At 41.5% G+C, this 16,189-nt stretch overlaps 1 protein-coding gene across 1 annotated transcript in view; it reads right to left on the reverse strand.

Annotated features, from left to right (window-relative positions):
- The window catches only part of LOC124607382 (cytosolic carboxypeptidase Nna1-like), a 533,373-nt gene that overhangs the window by 302,024 nt on the left and 215,160 nt on the right, over nucleotides 1–16,189 (reverse strand). The window contains exons 9-11 of the mRNA XM_047139698.1: nucleotides 15,186–15,355; nucleotides 10,584–10,743; nucleotides 10,279–10,506 (exon numbers count right to left, since the gene is read on the reverse strand). Of these exons, the coding sequence (XP_046995654.1) occupies nucleotides 10,279–10,506; nucleotides 10,584–10,743; nucleotides 15,186–15,355 (558 nt within the window). The remainder of the gene's footprint in view (nucleotides 1–10,278; nucleotides 10,507–10,583; nucleotides 10,744–15,185; nucleotides 15,356–16,189) is intronic.

Below are 16,189 nucleotides of genomic sequence, written 5' to 3' on the forward strand. Positions count from 1 at the left end.
TACAAGTGTTTGTCTTTTTGGATTTCTCCTGCTCCAGTGATCTTCCAGTGATTCCTGGAACAGTTAACCATTTCCATACCAGCTTTTACCAATTACCTTTATGATTCAATTGTTATGGGTACTATGCCCCAAGACCACCTGTGTAGCCTGAATTCCCTCTGTAGCACATCATGTGATGCAGGGCTCAAATGCCATCTGCACAAATGCCAGTGTTTTCAGGAACAGGTGGGCTGCCTTGGCCACTTGCTCACCAAAGACAGGATCCAGCCCACTGATCATAATGTTTCCACTACTGACTCTCTATCATGTTCCCAAAACCTCCAGGAGTTACAGGCATTTTTGGGCAAAGTGAGTTAATACTCTAAGTCCATTCCACAGACAGCACACATTATGCATCCCCTCAACCAGTTGCAGAAGAAAGGCATTCCGTTTCAGTGGTCAGCAGGCCATGAGCAGGCCTTCACACAGCTGAAATGTATGTTACGCTCTGCACCCTGCCTTACCTCTTTTTCCCATCATGCCCCCTTGTTTTGACTGTGGACACTTCTCCCTATGGCATTGGTGCAGTGCTAGCACACCATAATGATGATGGTACAGAGCAACTGATCGCCTATGCATCAAATACACTGATGCCTGCGCAACGCAATTACTCCCCGATTGAGAAAGAGACATTGGTGGTCATATGTGCTGCGAAGAAACTCCATGTGTACCTATTGTGGACCCGGTTTACCCCTGTTACAGACCATAAGCCATTAGTAGCACTCTTTGGGCCACACTCTTGGCTTCCAGAGTGGACAGCTCAGAGGCTCCAACATTGGGCTCTTTTTCTGAGCTCCTACAATTGCACCACCAAGTACAAGTCTACTGCACAACATGCAAACACACATACCCTCTCAGATTCACTATCAGGACCAAGCCCAGCATTTGACCAACTGGAGATATCCATTTTCACTTTGATGAGGAATGACAACACACCTGGGATGGGTTTCCTATCACTGCTACTCACACTGCAGCGGACATGTGCTGCGACCCTATCTTTCAGCCTGTCATACACTATGTACTACAAGGATGGCCCACTTATTTTGCAAAGTTAATGATCGTCAGCTCTGAACCTGGGCTCACCTCTCTCATCAATTGTTCATCATCTCCAATGTGCTCCTGATGAATGTCGAGACAGGTAAGCACAGCGCTGTCATCCCAACTACCTAACGCACTCACATCTTGGAACTTCTCCATCACGGGCACTGGAATATGTTATGAACAAAAGTCCTTGCCAGGTGACATGTCTACTGACCAGGATTGAACAAGGACATGGAGGATATGGTGTGCCACTGTTCTGCATGTGCTCAAAATCAAGCTGCTCCACTTCAGTCTTTTGCGCCCTGGCCTACTCCCCATCGCCCTTGGGATTGCAGTCATCTCAACTTTGCTAGTCCCTTTGTTGGCACTATGTGGCTCACTCTCATAGATGCTTATTCAAACTACCCCTAAGCAGTCAGCATGATGTCCACTACAACTACCACTATGCAGTCAGAATGACGTCCACTGTCACAGCTGCCATACTCAATGCCCTTTTGTAGAATGTCACCACTGAGGGGCTTCCTCACACCATCACAACTGGCAATGGACCCCAGTTCACAGCTACAGCCTTTGAACAGTTCTGCACCACTAATGGCATCAAAAATCCTTATAGCCCTATGTTTCATCCCTCCTCCAATGGTGAAGTGATGCAGATGTGTGCACATTTAAAAAAGAAATGTTGAAGGCCGTGGGTGCACCTACCATAACAGCGGAAATCACGATGTTCCTGAGTGCCTATAGGCCCACTCCTATCCATGACCACTGCCCAGCAGAACTCCTCTATGGTCAACAGTCTCATATCCTCCTCCAACTCCTGGCACCCCAACCCAAGGAACCCCAGACCCGACATGGTGGACAATACCTTCCAGGTTCAGCTGTTTGGTCATGTCGCTATCGATCGAAATCCTCACAGATGCCGGCTATAGTAGTGAACACTAATGATGGTGCAGCACCTTATGACGATTGGCACCCCAAGAGGTTTGAAGCACTGGCACATAAACCAACTTCGTTCCTGCCTCCAGCCTGCACTTCCAGCAGTGGATCACTCTTGAGTCCCCGACCTCATATGTTCCTCTGCCTCACAGAGTACCATTTGTGTTCCAATACATCATTGGCAGCTCCTGTGGGCACAGGTAAGGAGGTTGAGACATCACCACAGCTTCCATCTGCTCTGAGGATCATCCCCCACACTGCAGTTCCCCAGCACAGTGCCCACATCCCTTCCATCAGCTGGCAGCCTCCACTGATGGGACATGACCTGTTCACCTTCTATAACATTGCCTAGGGCACTTCAGGCTCTATGTGCCCATTTTGGGAGGGAGGGATGTGGTATCCCAGCCTGACAATTTTTACAACCCACCAGAAGGCATGGATGTAGATGACAGGAGCTAGGGAGCACCCCTATAATCTGCGAGCGCTGCTGTCACTGCCACAGTGCTATGCACAAGCCACACCCACTGCACCAGCTTATCAGCACTTAAATAAAGCTGGCAGCACAGGGGCTAAGACCACAGTCGTGTTTCGACAGTGCTAGTGATTGTTTATCCATTCATCCTCTCTCTGGTCACTGATAGTTGCTACGTCTTGGTATCCAGTTTGATTTTGCTCTGTGGTCTTGGTATTTTGCCTTGAGGTATGTGTTGTCAGTCATCCCTGTTGTGTGTGTTTGTGCTGTACTGGTGATTCCCCGTTGACACTATCAGCCCATTGGCTGGTGTGCCCCAGTCTTGCTTGATTCTGGTTACTAGAGAGTTAAGTAGCATTAGTAACAACTTATGTTTGGAACACAGTAATAATTTTAAGGGGCCTGTGAGAGATACAACTCAAGTGATGATCACAGAGCAAACAGCGCATGAATCACTTCAAAGAGGACAGGTTGCGCATAATAAGACACTGAACTCATCAATGATTAAAAATGAACAAGCAATCTGCAAAAATGAACAAGCAATCTCCAAGATGTAAAGATGGGGTGAACAGGCTTCATCGTGTGCTCCAGTGCATGCAGCATTCTTTCGCTGTATGAAATTTAATTGCTTAAATCTGCTTAGAAATGTGCATCCAAACTTGATCATACAGACATTCTTGGACGTGTTGCACATATCCAGATTAGAGAAAAAACAGATTTCTTTTGAGATAGGCTATTTACAAGAGGACACTGTTAGATGGGTTAAAGAGGTGTCTAATACATGTATTGATTTATCAAAGTGTAGTGACAAGTTTTTAAAAGAATATTGGTCTGAAGAGAGTCAAAGGGAGTTGTTGGTGGGTTTCTGGACTGATAACAAATATCAAGCAGATCATGGTACCTGAAGGAAACTTGTGAATTTTGGTGGAACCAAATCAAATTTCTTGACTTGGGTATGGCTATCGAACTGTTAGCTGTGGGCAGAGAATAAATATTGCCATTAAAAATCTGTTGGGAATTGGTAGCTGCACCTAGGGGCAATTATGACCAGTATATGAGGTTCACAGAATGAGTGGAACATTTGCATGGTAGGGACAGCAGCCAGCAAAGTGTGTCATGATGGAGAGAAGAGGGGAGGCTGATACAGCTTATGCATGACACTGTTCGCTTGTGTAATGGTTGTGATGAGTGACAGAATATTGTGCACAATGGAGAAGAAATGGAACATGACAATCAGACTCTTCATGATGACACATGAAACTAGACAATGTCTCAGTGAGGGACTGGCCGGAGGCATAGAGGTCTGAGATCCCATCACCTAATGAAACTCCAGAGCAGAATGGATACGGAATTCATATAAACATATAACAGCCAGCAGAGGCCACAAGTGACCTTGGAGGTGAGGTGCAGGTGCTGATGGGGGTATTAGTACCAGGGCTAGCACGCCGTTGCATTTAGCAGGGATTGCGAGTAACTTGGGACAAGAAATGGGGAGAGGTGGCCTTGGACACTGTTGTCACAAAACGAATGAAGGGAGCACATGAAATAGCAGAAGGCACAACCAGAAAATGTGGTATGCTAAGGACTCTAACATAACAAAGAGGCCTGGAGGTGGGGATGTGTTTGGAATCGTGACATTACTTGAAGAACAAACATCAATGGCAGTGGAAACAGTAAACAATAGAGGTTCACTGAGACAGCAAATGGGGGATCTGTGGGGTTCAAAATTAGATATTCAAAACAGCAGGAATGAAAATAGGCACAAAGAACAAACCAGTGAATTTGTACAAGCAGCAAAAATATGTAGAGCAGGAGTGCTGAGAGAGGAAAGCGGCATTAAGTTTGTGTTCAAGGAAAATTTGAAATATGTACAACCATAAAGGTCATATAAGAAGGAAATTGAGCTTTTGGACTCACAGGCTGAATGGGCTGAGGCCCAGAGCATGTGGGGACTGTTGCTTCATGACAGCCTGCTTAAAGGATTCCAACTGAACTGTTGCTTTGAGGCAGGATACTTAAGCAAGCCCTGTGTGGCAATGACCATTAACTGCATCTCCTCAATACAGGTAATCTGTATTGTAGCATTTATAAAACATGCAAACAAGCCCAGGGAGCAGACAACATTCTGTTAGAACTGCTGATAGCCTTGGGACAGCCAGACATGACAAAACTCTTCCATGTACTGAAGAAGATGTTTGATACAGGCAAAATACCCTCGCACTTCAAGAAGAATGTAATAATTCCAATTCCAAAGAAAGTAGGTGCTAACAGATGTGACAACTGCCAAACTATCAGTTTGGTAAGTCATGGTTGCAAAATTCTAAGACAAATTCTTTACAGAAGAACGGAGAAACTGGTAGAAGCTGACCTGGGAAAAATTAGTTTCAATTCTGGAAAAATGTAGGAACACTCGAGGCAATAGTGAACATATGACTTCTCATAGAAGTCAGGTTAAGGAAAGGAAAACCTATGTTTATAGCATTTGAAGACTTAGAAAAACTTTTGACAATGTTGACTGGAGTACTTTCTTTGAAATTTGGAAGGTAGTAGGAGTAAAATACAGCAAACAGAAGGCTATTTACAACTTGTTCAAAAACCAGATGGCAGTTATAAGAGTCAAGAGGCATGAAAGGGAAGTAGTAGTTGAGAAAGAAATGAGACAGGGTTGTAGCCTATCCCTGATGTTATTTAATCTAGATGTTGAGCACACAGTAAAGAAAACAAATGAAAAATGTGGAATAGAAATTAAAGTACAGGGAGAAGAAATAAGAACTTCAAGGTTGGCAAATGACATTTTAATTCTGTCACAGACAGCAAAGAACTTGGAAGAGCAGTTGAATGAGATGGACAGGATCTTGAAAGCAGAATATAAGATTATGTCAAACAAAATCAAAACAAGGACAATGGAATGTAGGTGAATTAAATCATGCGATGCTGAGGGAATTAGATCAGAAAATGAGACACTTAACATAGTAGATGAGTTTTGCCATTTGGGCAACAAAATAACTGGTGATGGCCAAAGTAGAGAGGATATAAAATGTAGACTGCCAATGGAAAGAAAAGCATTTCAGAAGAAGAGAAATTTGTTATCAACAAATATAGATTTAAATGTCGGGAAGTATTTTCTGAAAGTAATGTATTTGTATGGGGTGTATCCACGTATGGAAAGAAGAGAATAAAAGCTTTAGAAATGTGGTACTACAGAAAAATGTTGAAGATTAGATAGGTAGATCTCATGACTACTCAGGAAGTACTGAATAGAACTGAAGAGCAAAGAGGTTTGTGGCATTGTGGCACAATCTGACTAGAAGAAGAGATTGATTGGTAGGACACATTTTGCGACATCAAGGGATCACCAGTTTAGTACTGGAGGAAAGCGTGGAGGGTTAAAAATCTTAGAGGGAGACCAAGAAATGATTTCAGTAAGCAGATTCAGAAGGATGTAGGTTGCAGTAGTTATTCAGAGATGAACAGGCTTGTACATGGTAGAGTAGCATGGAGAGCTGCATCAAACCAGTCTTTGGACTGAAGACCACAACAACAACACTCTTATGTTAGTGAATTTTTGTGTGTGGCCTTTGCACCACTGGTGTCGGCACACTCATGTTTAAGACTGCTTTGAGAATTCTGATAAGCCCCATCTTTGATTTTGTTTTAATGTAATTATGAATGTACAACCACTTATTGTGAGGACACTGGGCTCCAAAATATAGTTCCCTTCTAGAAGAATTAGTTTCTCTTCATTCATAGTTATATTCAAACTCTCCAAGTGAGCTTGTGTTGAACACTTAAATATTCAGAATTCACATTTTTTGAGTGCAACATACTGATAGCTGCGCTAGAGGGAAGGTCATGTAAGTTTGTCAGGTGGATTAAGTGCAGCTGGCCTGTAAGGATGTAGTAATGGCAAGTAGTTCAGTACCAAAATAGTGCTCTGAATCATTGTGAACTGCTACCTATTGTAACAGAGCATTATTTCCAACAGTACATAGTCAATTAGGGTTCGTCATTCTGTACTCTCACAGAGTCGGGCAATATATTTTAGTTGCGTTTGACCTTAACACAACTGTTAGATACACAGTAAAATTTAATCTGATCATGAGATGATACTGGAAATGTTGCATGTTTCTAACAAAATTACGTGGCTAAGGAGTATCACCTCATTTGTGCGACTGGATTCACGATTTCCTGTCAGAAAGGTCACAATTTGTAGTAACTGACAGACAGTCATCAAGTAAAACAGAACTGATATCTGGTATTCCCTAAGAAAGGGTTAAAGGCCTTCTGATGTTTCTAATCCATATAAATGACTTAGGGCAGAATCTGAGCAGCCTTCTTAGATTGTTTGCACATGATGCTGTCATTTATCGTCTAGTTAAGTCATCAGAATATCAAAAGCAATTCTATAATGATTTATACAAGATATCTGTATGGTGCAACAACAAGTGTGAGGACATCTACTTGAGTCCTAAAAGGAATCCATTAAATTTTGGTTACATGATAAATCTCACAAATCTAAAAGTCCAATCAAACAATGAAAACTCCAGGTTGGAATAATGACAATATTAAGAGAAGGATAGATTGCTAACTGCCATATAGAGGGGATGTTAAGTTCACACAACAGAGACTGCTCAACATGTGAGATTTAGGCCAAAAGACCTTCCTCTAAAGTAGACAACACACACAAATTCACACAAGCACAACTCTCACACACATGACCACTGTCTCTGGCCACTGAAGCCAGTCTGCAAACAACTGCATGTGAAATGAGAAGCAGTCTGGCTGGTGGGCGTAATGAGGAGGCTGGGGTGGAAAGGGGGAGGGGTAGCAGGGTTGGGCTGGGGAACAGTTAAGTGCTGCTTGTGGGAGCATGCAGAGACATGGTGGTAACAGAAAGACAGTTAGGTGACATTTTTTCAAGAAATTTTTCCCTATGCACATTCCTCCAATACCTCAACAATGCTTCACCATTCCCCCTCAAACCAACAAGCTACCTTCCCTAATGTTGATCTCCACCCCAAAGATGGCTACGTCAGTACTTCCATCCATATCAAACCTACCAACCCCCAACAATACCTCCACTTAGAAAACTGACACCCCTTCCATAACAAGAAGTTTCTTCCATACAGCCTAGACACCCATGGCCATTGTAACTGTAGTGATGAGCAGTGCTTCTCCAAATGTACCAAGGGTCTCACAGAGGCTATCATGGACCAAAATTACCCTCCTTATCTTGTATAGAAACAGATCTCCCACGCCTTGTCTCTCCAGTCGCCTACCACCTCCCACATTCCCACCATCCAGATATAAAGGAGAATTTCCTTGTGACTCAGTACCACCCAGGACTGTAGCAACTGAATCACATTTTCTGCCAGGGTTTTGACTGTCTCAGTCATACCCTGAAATGAGAAATATCCTACCCACTATCCTTTGCATCCTTCCCCCAGGAGTATTCCGCCACCCACCAAACCTGCACAATATCGTTGTCTGCCCTATTCCACCCCTGCCTCCAACCTCTTCCCTCATGCCTTATAAATCTGCAACAGACCTAGATGCAAGACCTGTCCCACATGTCCACCCATCAATACCTACTCCAATCCACTCACAAACATCACTTACTCATCAAAGGCAGAGTTACCTGTGAAAGCAGCCATGCAATTTATAAACTAAACTGCAGCCTCTATGCTGCGTTCTACATGGTCGTCACAGTCAACAAGCTATCTGTCTGCATGAATAGCCACTGACAAATTGTGGCCAAGAGACAGGTGGGCAACCTGTTACTGAACATTCTGCTCAATATGATGTGCTTCAGTTCATTGACTGCTTCATAGCCTGCACCAACTGGATCCTTACTACCAACAGCAGCTTTTCTTAATTGCACTGCTGGGAAATCTCTCTATGGAATATTCTGCATTCCCAGACCTCAACCATCGCTAGTCCCTGGTCTCCAACTGTCTATCCTCTTCCCCGCTCCCACTCCAGTACTACACAGCCTTCTATTCTACAAACATACACACTAATCTCTCTTTCCCCTTTTCTCCTCCTCTACTTCTGTATTTTTTCCCTGGCCTCTTTCTCTCCTTTCCCACTGCCCCTCTCCTCCCAACCTCTCTACTGCACCTAGCTGCCCTACCCTGTCCCCACCATGTTCCTTTTACCTTTACCACCCTCACCCCTACCCTGCTATACCTGTCCCTCCCACCTCAGCCTCCTCCTTACCCCCTCAATCCAGAAGGTTTCTCTCATGCTGCGCAGTTGCTTGCAGTCTGGTCTCAGTGGCCAGAGACAGTGGTCTTGTTTGTGCGAGTTGTGCTTTTGTGAATGTATGCATGTTGTCTATTGGCTTAAAGCTCAAATGTTTAGCAGTCTTTTGGTGGGCCTGTCTGCATCTCAATGTCTCGTGTACATGGTTTTTTAATGTCGTGTGACGAGGGCCTCCAGTCGGGTAGACAGCTCGCCTTGTGCAAGTCTTTCAATTTGATGCCACTTTGGCCACTTGCGCGTCAATGGGGATGAAATGACAATGATTAGGACAACACAACACCCATTCCCTGGGCGGAGAAAATCTCCGACCCAGCCGGGAATCGAACCCGGGCCCTTAGGATTGACAGTCTGTCGCGCTGACCACTCAGCTACCGGGGGCGGACCTCTACATGGTGATTAGCAATCTATCCTTTTCATAATACTGTCAAATCCAAGGCTCTCAATGCAAATAAATACACATGAATAACAATTATGAACAACTTAAATGGGGACAAGTCCAGCCAAATACTACATTTTATTCGTAGAACACTTAGAAGACGCAACAAATGCACTAAACAGACTCTGGTAAGGGACCCTTAGCAGACAGAAATGACAGAGAATAACAAAAGAAGTTCAAAGAAGGGCAACTAGTTTTTTATTATTGCAAAATAAGGGAGAGAGTGTCACAGATACAATATGTGATTTTGGGTGGCAACCATTGAAACAAAGGCCTTTTTCCCTGCGGCAACATCTTTTTACAAAATTTCAATCTCCAAACTTCTCCTCTGAATGCAACAATATTTTGTTGATATGCATCTACATAGGCAGAGAATCTTGTAAATAAGCAATATCAGAGCTCATATGGAAAGATTTAAGGGTTCGTTTTTCCCATTTGCTGTTCAAAATGAAATGGTATAGAAACACAACGAAAGTTGTTCAATGAACCCTCTGCCAGGCACTTAAGTCTGTATTGCAGAGCAGTCATATAGATGTAGATGCAGATGTAGAGAGTAAACTATGACTGAGAAAATGATGGCAATAAAATCTCTTTATAGCATTTCTTCTGACATCATATAGTTCAATGAATAGTCTCCTCTGTTCGCTTTAGCTTGCTTTACCAATAGAACTGTCACTTTCCACAGTTAAAAATCTTTGCTGCATTCTTGTATTAGTTACATTAAGTAAAATAATTTGGAAGCAGAAGAGGAAGAAAAAAAGAAAAACTAACAAAGAACTTGTTCAACTTCAGCATGTATGTAACTTGAACATAGAATCTGATACAACTGTCTTGTCAAAGAAATTCAGATATGAAGTTTTAGCATGAATAAAGAGAAATGTATGTCAGTGGAAGACACTTTACAGCAAAGTGAGGCGAAACAAAATTATAAAACTGATTGAAATTAGTATGTTTTCTATGTCATTGTGAAATTACACAACAAAGTAAAACATAATCTGACAGTAAAACTGATTTTATGCACTGCTTTCATTTTTAAATTACCCAGTTTTTCACAATTTTACTTCATATACCACATGCAAACTAGATAACTCACCTTGCTTGGTTCCTGGTCACAAAAATCCAACAATGTCTCACAAAAGTAACGACCCATCTGTTCATAATCTTGACTGTGGAAGTGAGTATCAGTACGGCTTCCAAGAGTTGAACCACCAAATGATGCCTCCATTGTATAGCTATTAGTAACTCCCATCATCCACACAACTACACGACCTGTTCCTTCCTTTGACCTTTGAATACGAAACTTGCAGTTCTCAAATGAGAACTGTTAAAAATAGTTTTGTAAAGATATGAATGTACTGCAAGTAATATTGTGCTATGGAAAGATTTCTAAAATATTACCTTATCAGCAGCATTCTTATGCAACATCAGAGGGAACACTTGTTCTTGCAGCCTTCTGTCCCCAATGCGTCTGCTTTCACATCCATACATAAATACATTGTGCTTTCGTGAGTGTGCATGAAGATCACAGTACATTTCAATTCCACATTCCTCAATCAGTCTAGTAATGAAGAAAGGTAATTGCAAATTTTGTAATTCAGAGTTATACTATATAAGCAGAAAGCTCATGCTTCCTAATGACAAATAAATATGTTACTAGTTGTGCGGTGTCTAGATAGTGTCATTGTTCCACAACTTTATACTCTGTTATAGAAAGACTGCTGCAGTTGCTGATATAGTCTCTTTTTTTTTTTTTTAAATCAACATTCAGTTTTTGGGCTTCACATCCAGGTCATTTCCAAGTAGATATTGTGTTGTGGTGAAGCGACATCAAGAATATATCAGCAACTGAAGTGGCTTGTCATTAATTAAATAAATGTGTAATAAATGAAGGTGAAAACAACTGCCACAGCATTACATTCAAAGGAAACATTTTCTTATTTTCTTTGCTTGCAAATATTTTAAAAACAGTATCTAGATATCAGTGGGAGTTCTCTATTTATCATCCTTGATTCTACAAATTTATGCATTTCATTCTGATCAGTTGGAGAGATTCAAATGAAAATCTTAGATATTTATTAAATGAAAACCATAGACTGTTTGATAATTTTTTATGTGACCTACACTGTGCACAAAAAAATCTCTTGAAAACAAGACTCTAACTGCTATTTTTTACGCAAATGAATTGTGTCACACCACAAGAACTAACTTTTGCAACTGACACAAAAAAATGTATGTTACGCCAGAGAACAGAATTCCCCAATCAATATTTCTTTGATACTTAAAAGATAAGCATGATTTAATTATTATTTTTGAAGTGCATCTTTTTGTATCATTAAAATGATTATGGATATGACAATTTTTGAAGTTTATGATTTAAGTTAAACATATGTTCAACAAAATGATCAATCAGTGAGGAAAAAAAGCTGTAAAATATTTAGAAACAATATTTTTATTCATATACAAATAATGTTAGTTATGGCAGAAGGGATGGGACTGAGGTGACCCGAGAACTGATGATGGACACCAGGCTACTACCATGGTTAAATTATGTGGCAGTGGAAAGGGGATGGAGATTCTTCTGGGAATCTGTGGCAGCTTGTTGATGCATTTGACTTGTTCTCCTCTGTACCCACATAAACGCAGATATGAGGAATCAACAGGAAAAAAACACTATCCTGCAACAGTCTGCATCTGCTCTGAGTTTAGGTCAACACAAAAATGCAGCAGTGCCCAAAGAAATAACATAATTTTCCATAATATTGCATCAACCAATCAAACATAAGTTATACAGCAATTGCCTGAGCCATAGTAATACTAAAACTGGCTACATGAGAGATACACCAGACTCATGAGAAATCACATCCAGAAGTGTATGAGAATTGGGTAAAGAATAAAAACTCTATACTCCAGATTCCTGAGGAGGGCAGCAGGGATAGGGGATAGGGGTTGGGAGACGAGCAAGTGCCCTCACTTGCTGTTGATCTATTTTGGTGATATGTAAATTGGAATCCACCCGATACCAGTGGTGCACATCGGCCATTGAATATTCAAATGTAAAGGAGGACAGCAGTCAGTTGCAGAAATCCATAATTTATTGCAGATCTATATTTAAACTACAACATAGTCATTATTGGTGCATTACCAGGAGAGTTATATAGGCACAAATAAATCAGAGCATAAACTTGAGACAACTGATATTAGCATCTATACATTTCTGCCATGTAAATGCCAGCATCAATTGTCTCAAGTTTACGCTCTGCCATGTTTGTGTCTATACTTCAGAGACTTACCCATTCTGTAAAGCAAGATAGGTGGCATTTTGTGACAGATCTGATGACATAATACAATTCTAATGCAGGTACAAATATTTTGGAAGACCATCAGCACATCTCTCTCACTAGTGGTAGCCAACTTATTTATACAGAGTTTCGAAGAGGAGGCACTTCAAGAGGCCGAATGGAAACCCGTATGTTTTTACTGATACGTGAGCGACACATTTGTCATCTTGCCCCACAGACCTGATCATTTGCAGACGGTTTTAGAACATCTAAATTCCATCCACGACAACATACGGTTCACCATGGAGATCGAGAAGGAAGGGAAATTACTCTTTCTTGATGTACTCGTAGAGCAGAGATCAAATGGCACACTGGGTCATAGCGTGTACCGCTCAATGGGATGGTGAACACACTGGTTCATAGGGCATACTCGATATCGCATGACCAAAGTCTGCACAAAGAACTCAAACACCTAGAAAATGTGTTTCACAAGAACGAATACAGCAAACGACAGATTCAGACAGCCCTCAGACGATGGAAACACTGGCGAAATCCAGATGAAGAACAGTCTAAAGACGAGGAAACAAGCCTTGCATTTCAACCGTATGCAGACAACGCAACATCAAAAATTGGGAGACTGCTAAAACAACACAAAATTGACACGGTCTTCCGACCACCATCCGAGATAGGGGCCCTATTGGGGACAGTGAAAGACAGATTTGGCCACAAGAAAGTGGGTATACACAATATTCCATATGGTTGCAGCAAATACTACATTGGTCAACAATCCGAAGAGTCGAAGACTGCTGCAAAAAACACCAACACCACACACGCCTGGGCCAGCCCACCAAATCAGCACTGGCAGAACACTGCTTGGAAACTGGACACAACGCGAAATACAAAGAGATCAAGATTCTGGCACCTACCAGTTTCTACTAGCACAGCATCTTCAAGGAGGCCATTGAAATTCGCGTAATGGACAGTCTCATAAACGGAGACACAGGCTTTCAACTAAGCAAGGCATGGCAACCATTACTTAACTCCATCAAGGAGTCACGCCACAAGCGGACACAAGGCCCTTCTATGACTGCCGCCGAGGACACTCCACGGGATTCTGCATCTTCCACCACCCGGCGCGACGCCAGGGTGGGCGCGGACCTGGGTCAATGCCCGCAAATGGATTGTTGACGGTCGCAATTGAAGCATCGGCGCTCACAAATGGAATGTCGACGGCCGCAACTGGAAGTTCGGCGGCTGCAATCAGACCGTCAGCGCAGGGGATCGAAGCCCGACTGACAGACATAAATAAATCTGACAATGAGCAGACAGACCATTCCATCAGAACCACCTGATGATGGCGGAAAGGTTATTCGCTGAAATATTGTGGGACTTCAACGATCACATCCGGCTGGACACTTGAGAGCCCTGGAAACAACACCATCAGCACACTTCATTGTACGATGAGTTCCAAAGCAATCAAGTCCAACCTGTTCCCATGTTGACCCACAACATCATCATTTATGATTTTGGTGGTCACGGGATTATCAAGATTAGACTGTGAATCAACAGAAGTGTGTCACCCATTCAGATGGATCACATCAATGGTTGTGTTTAGAAACACCATCATCCAAGTGAATGGATGCTTGAAGCATGCACCATGTCACTGCCACAAGCCTGGAGCAGATCAGCATCAGCCAAGTGAATGGCTGCTTGAAATATGCACCATGTCACTGCCACAAACCTGGAGTGGGGCAGTGTTATGCTATGAGAGACATTCACATGGGCTTCCATGGAACCTGTGGTAATAATCAAAGGCACCATGACAACTGCGGACTACACAAGCATTAGGCCCTACTGCTGAATAGCTGCATCCCTTAATGCTTGATGTACTCTTCAGTGGGTATACAATCTTCCAGCAGGACAATTGTCTGTGTCACAGGGTCAGGATCAAATTTCAGTGGTCTGAGGAGCATGAAAGTAAACTCATGTTGATGCATTAATCACCAGATTTGCCTGACATGAACCAAATGGAACACATCTGGGATACTATTGAGCATCTGCTGTACATCGGCAAACCACAGCTTTATAATTTAGGGGAATTGTACAACCTCTGTGTAGACATCTGGTGCCACATACCTTGAGAAACCTATCAAGGACTTATCAACACTATCTTGTGCAGATTTGCTGCTATAGTGCTTTGCAAACATGGACCAACATGTTATTTAAGAATGTAGTCACATTGTTTTGATTCAGCACTGTATGTGCATATTCTGTTGCTGATGAGATATTCCATTCAAAACATACCATAATAGTGACAAGTGAAAAGTATAAAAAAATATTAAATTGTATTTACGTAATCCAACAACAACAGTAAACTAAGCAATAGAAGCAAGGATCACACCAGAATTTACAGTGATCAACAGCTACAAATAACTAAGTGTTGCCTTGTTGGCAGTTTCCACAAGCAGGCCACTGACTGTACATTAAAAATATTTTGATACACATAATTACATATTATAATAAAGAGTTTTGTATACTGTTCACACAAACCAAATTGATACTCGGCATGATGGTTGATGGGAATGATCATAAATGGGAAGCGCCTTTATGGTTGCTGCCATCAGCCACCTCACTGAGTGTCAAATTAGTGTGTGCAGACAGTATCAAGTAACTTCCTCAGAGAATATCCCAGTGTACCCTAAATATGTGACAAAGCACTCACCGTCTTATCATTAATTTTGTGTGCCATACTGGTGGGTATGTTTCTCTAATCACAGTCCTGTATTGACGATTTAAGTCACGCCCAGTAAGTGAACACCTATTGTTCCCAACAATCACTCCATCAGGATTCAACATCGGCACCAGTTTAAAAATAAATTTTTCCCTGAGCTCCTGAATTTGAGAGAAAAAACAATAATGGATTTATGTCATAATGAAACTGGAATAAATAACACGGTGTCAATGGTAACAGAAAAAGGGTACAAAATAATGAATTTCGAGATTTTGGTTTAAGATCAGAGACACTACACCAAGCTACACATAAACGATATAGGTATGTTCTGTTTCTTTGAATGGGAGTTCACAGTGATTTATCGCTGCAGCTGCAACCTGATTATTTTTGATTACTTTTTCTGTGCCCTTTTCTTTCTCCTACACTGTTTTTATATTTCAAAAACAGAATTTACCTACAATAATTTATTTTGCATTGTCATCAGCATCAGTATAGTACATTCAGAAATGAGCGGATTCATCTACATGAAGGAGTTTAATGAAGAACTTTCAAGGAAATGGAATGAGTCAAGCTAAATATTGAAAAGCAGAAGCAACTGATGACAAATACATTAATAATTAACTACAATTAATTTTTGTGAATATTCAAAGTAAGTTTAGCATAGTAAAATTAACAGAAAATGAGACTTTGTCAGTTAAAGCATCTCCTCAAATAATGTAGTTGCATCAGTAACGCAATCAAAGTTTTTTAAAATGTCTTTTAAAGTCATTGGAAAGTCATTCACTTATGTTAAAAACGTAATCGGTACCAATACTGAATTATGATATTATATTATTATTACCAAGACAGATGTCACTAATCCCATTATATTTTCTTTTCCTTTTTTTCTTACTACTGCCAGCCTAAAGGGCTTTTAACTTCATTTGATAGTTTTTGCCTTCTCATCCATCCAAAATAATGAATTCACTATGCATTTTCTTCCAATCTTCTAACCA

The sequence above is a fragment of the Schistocerca americana genome, chromosome 3 (genome assembly GCF_021461395.2).
Source record: "Schistocerca americana isolate TAMUIC-IGC-003095 chromosome 3, iqSchAmer2.1, whole genome shotgun sequence".
NCBI classification, from domain to species: domain Eukaryota; kingdom Metazoa; phylum Arthropoda; class Insecta; order Orthoptera; family Acrididae; genus Schistocerca; species Schistocerca americana.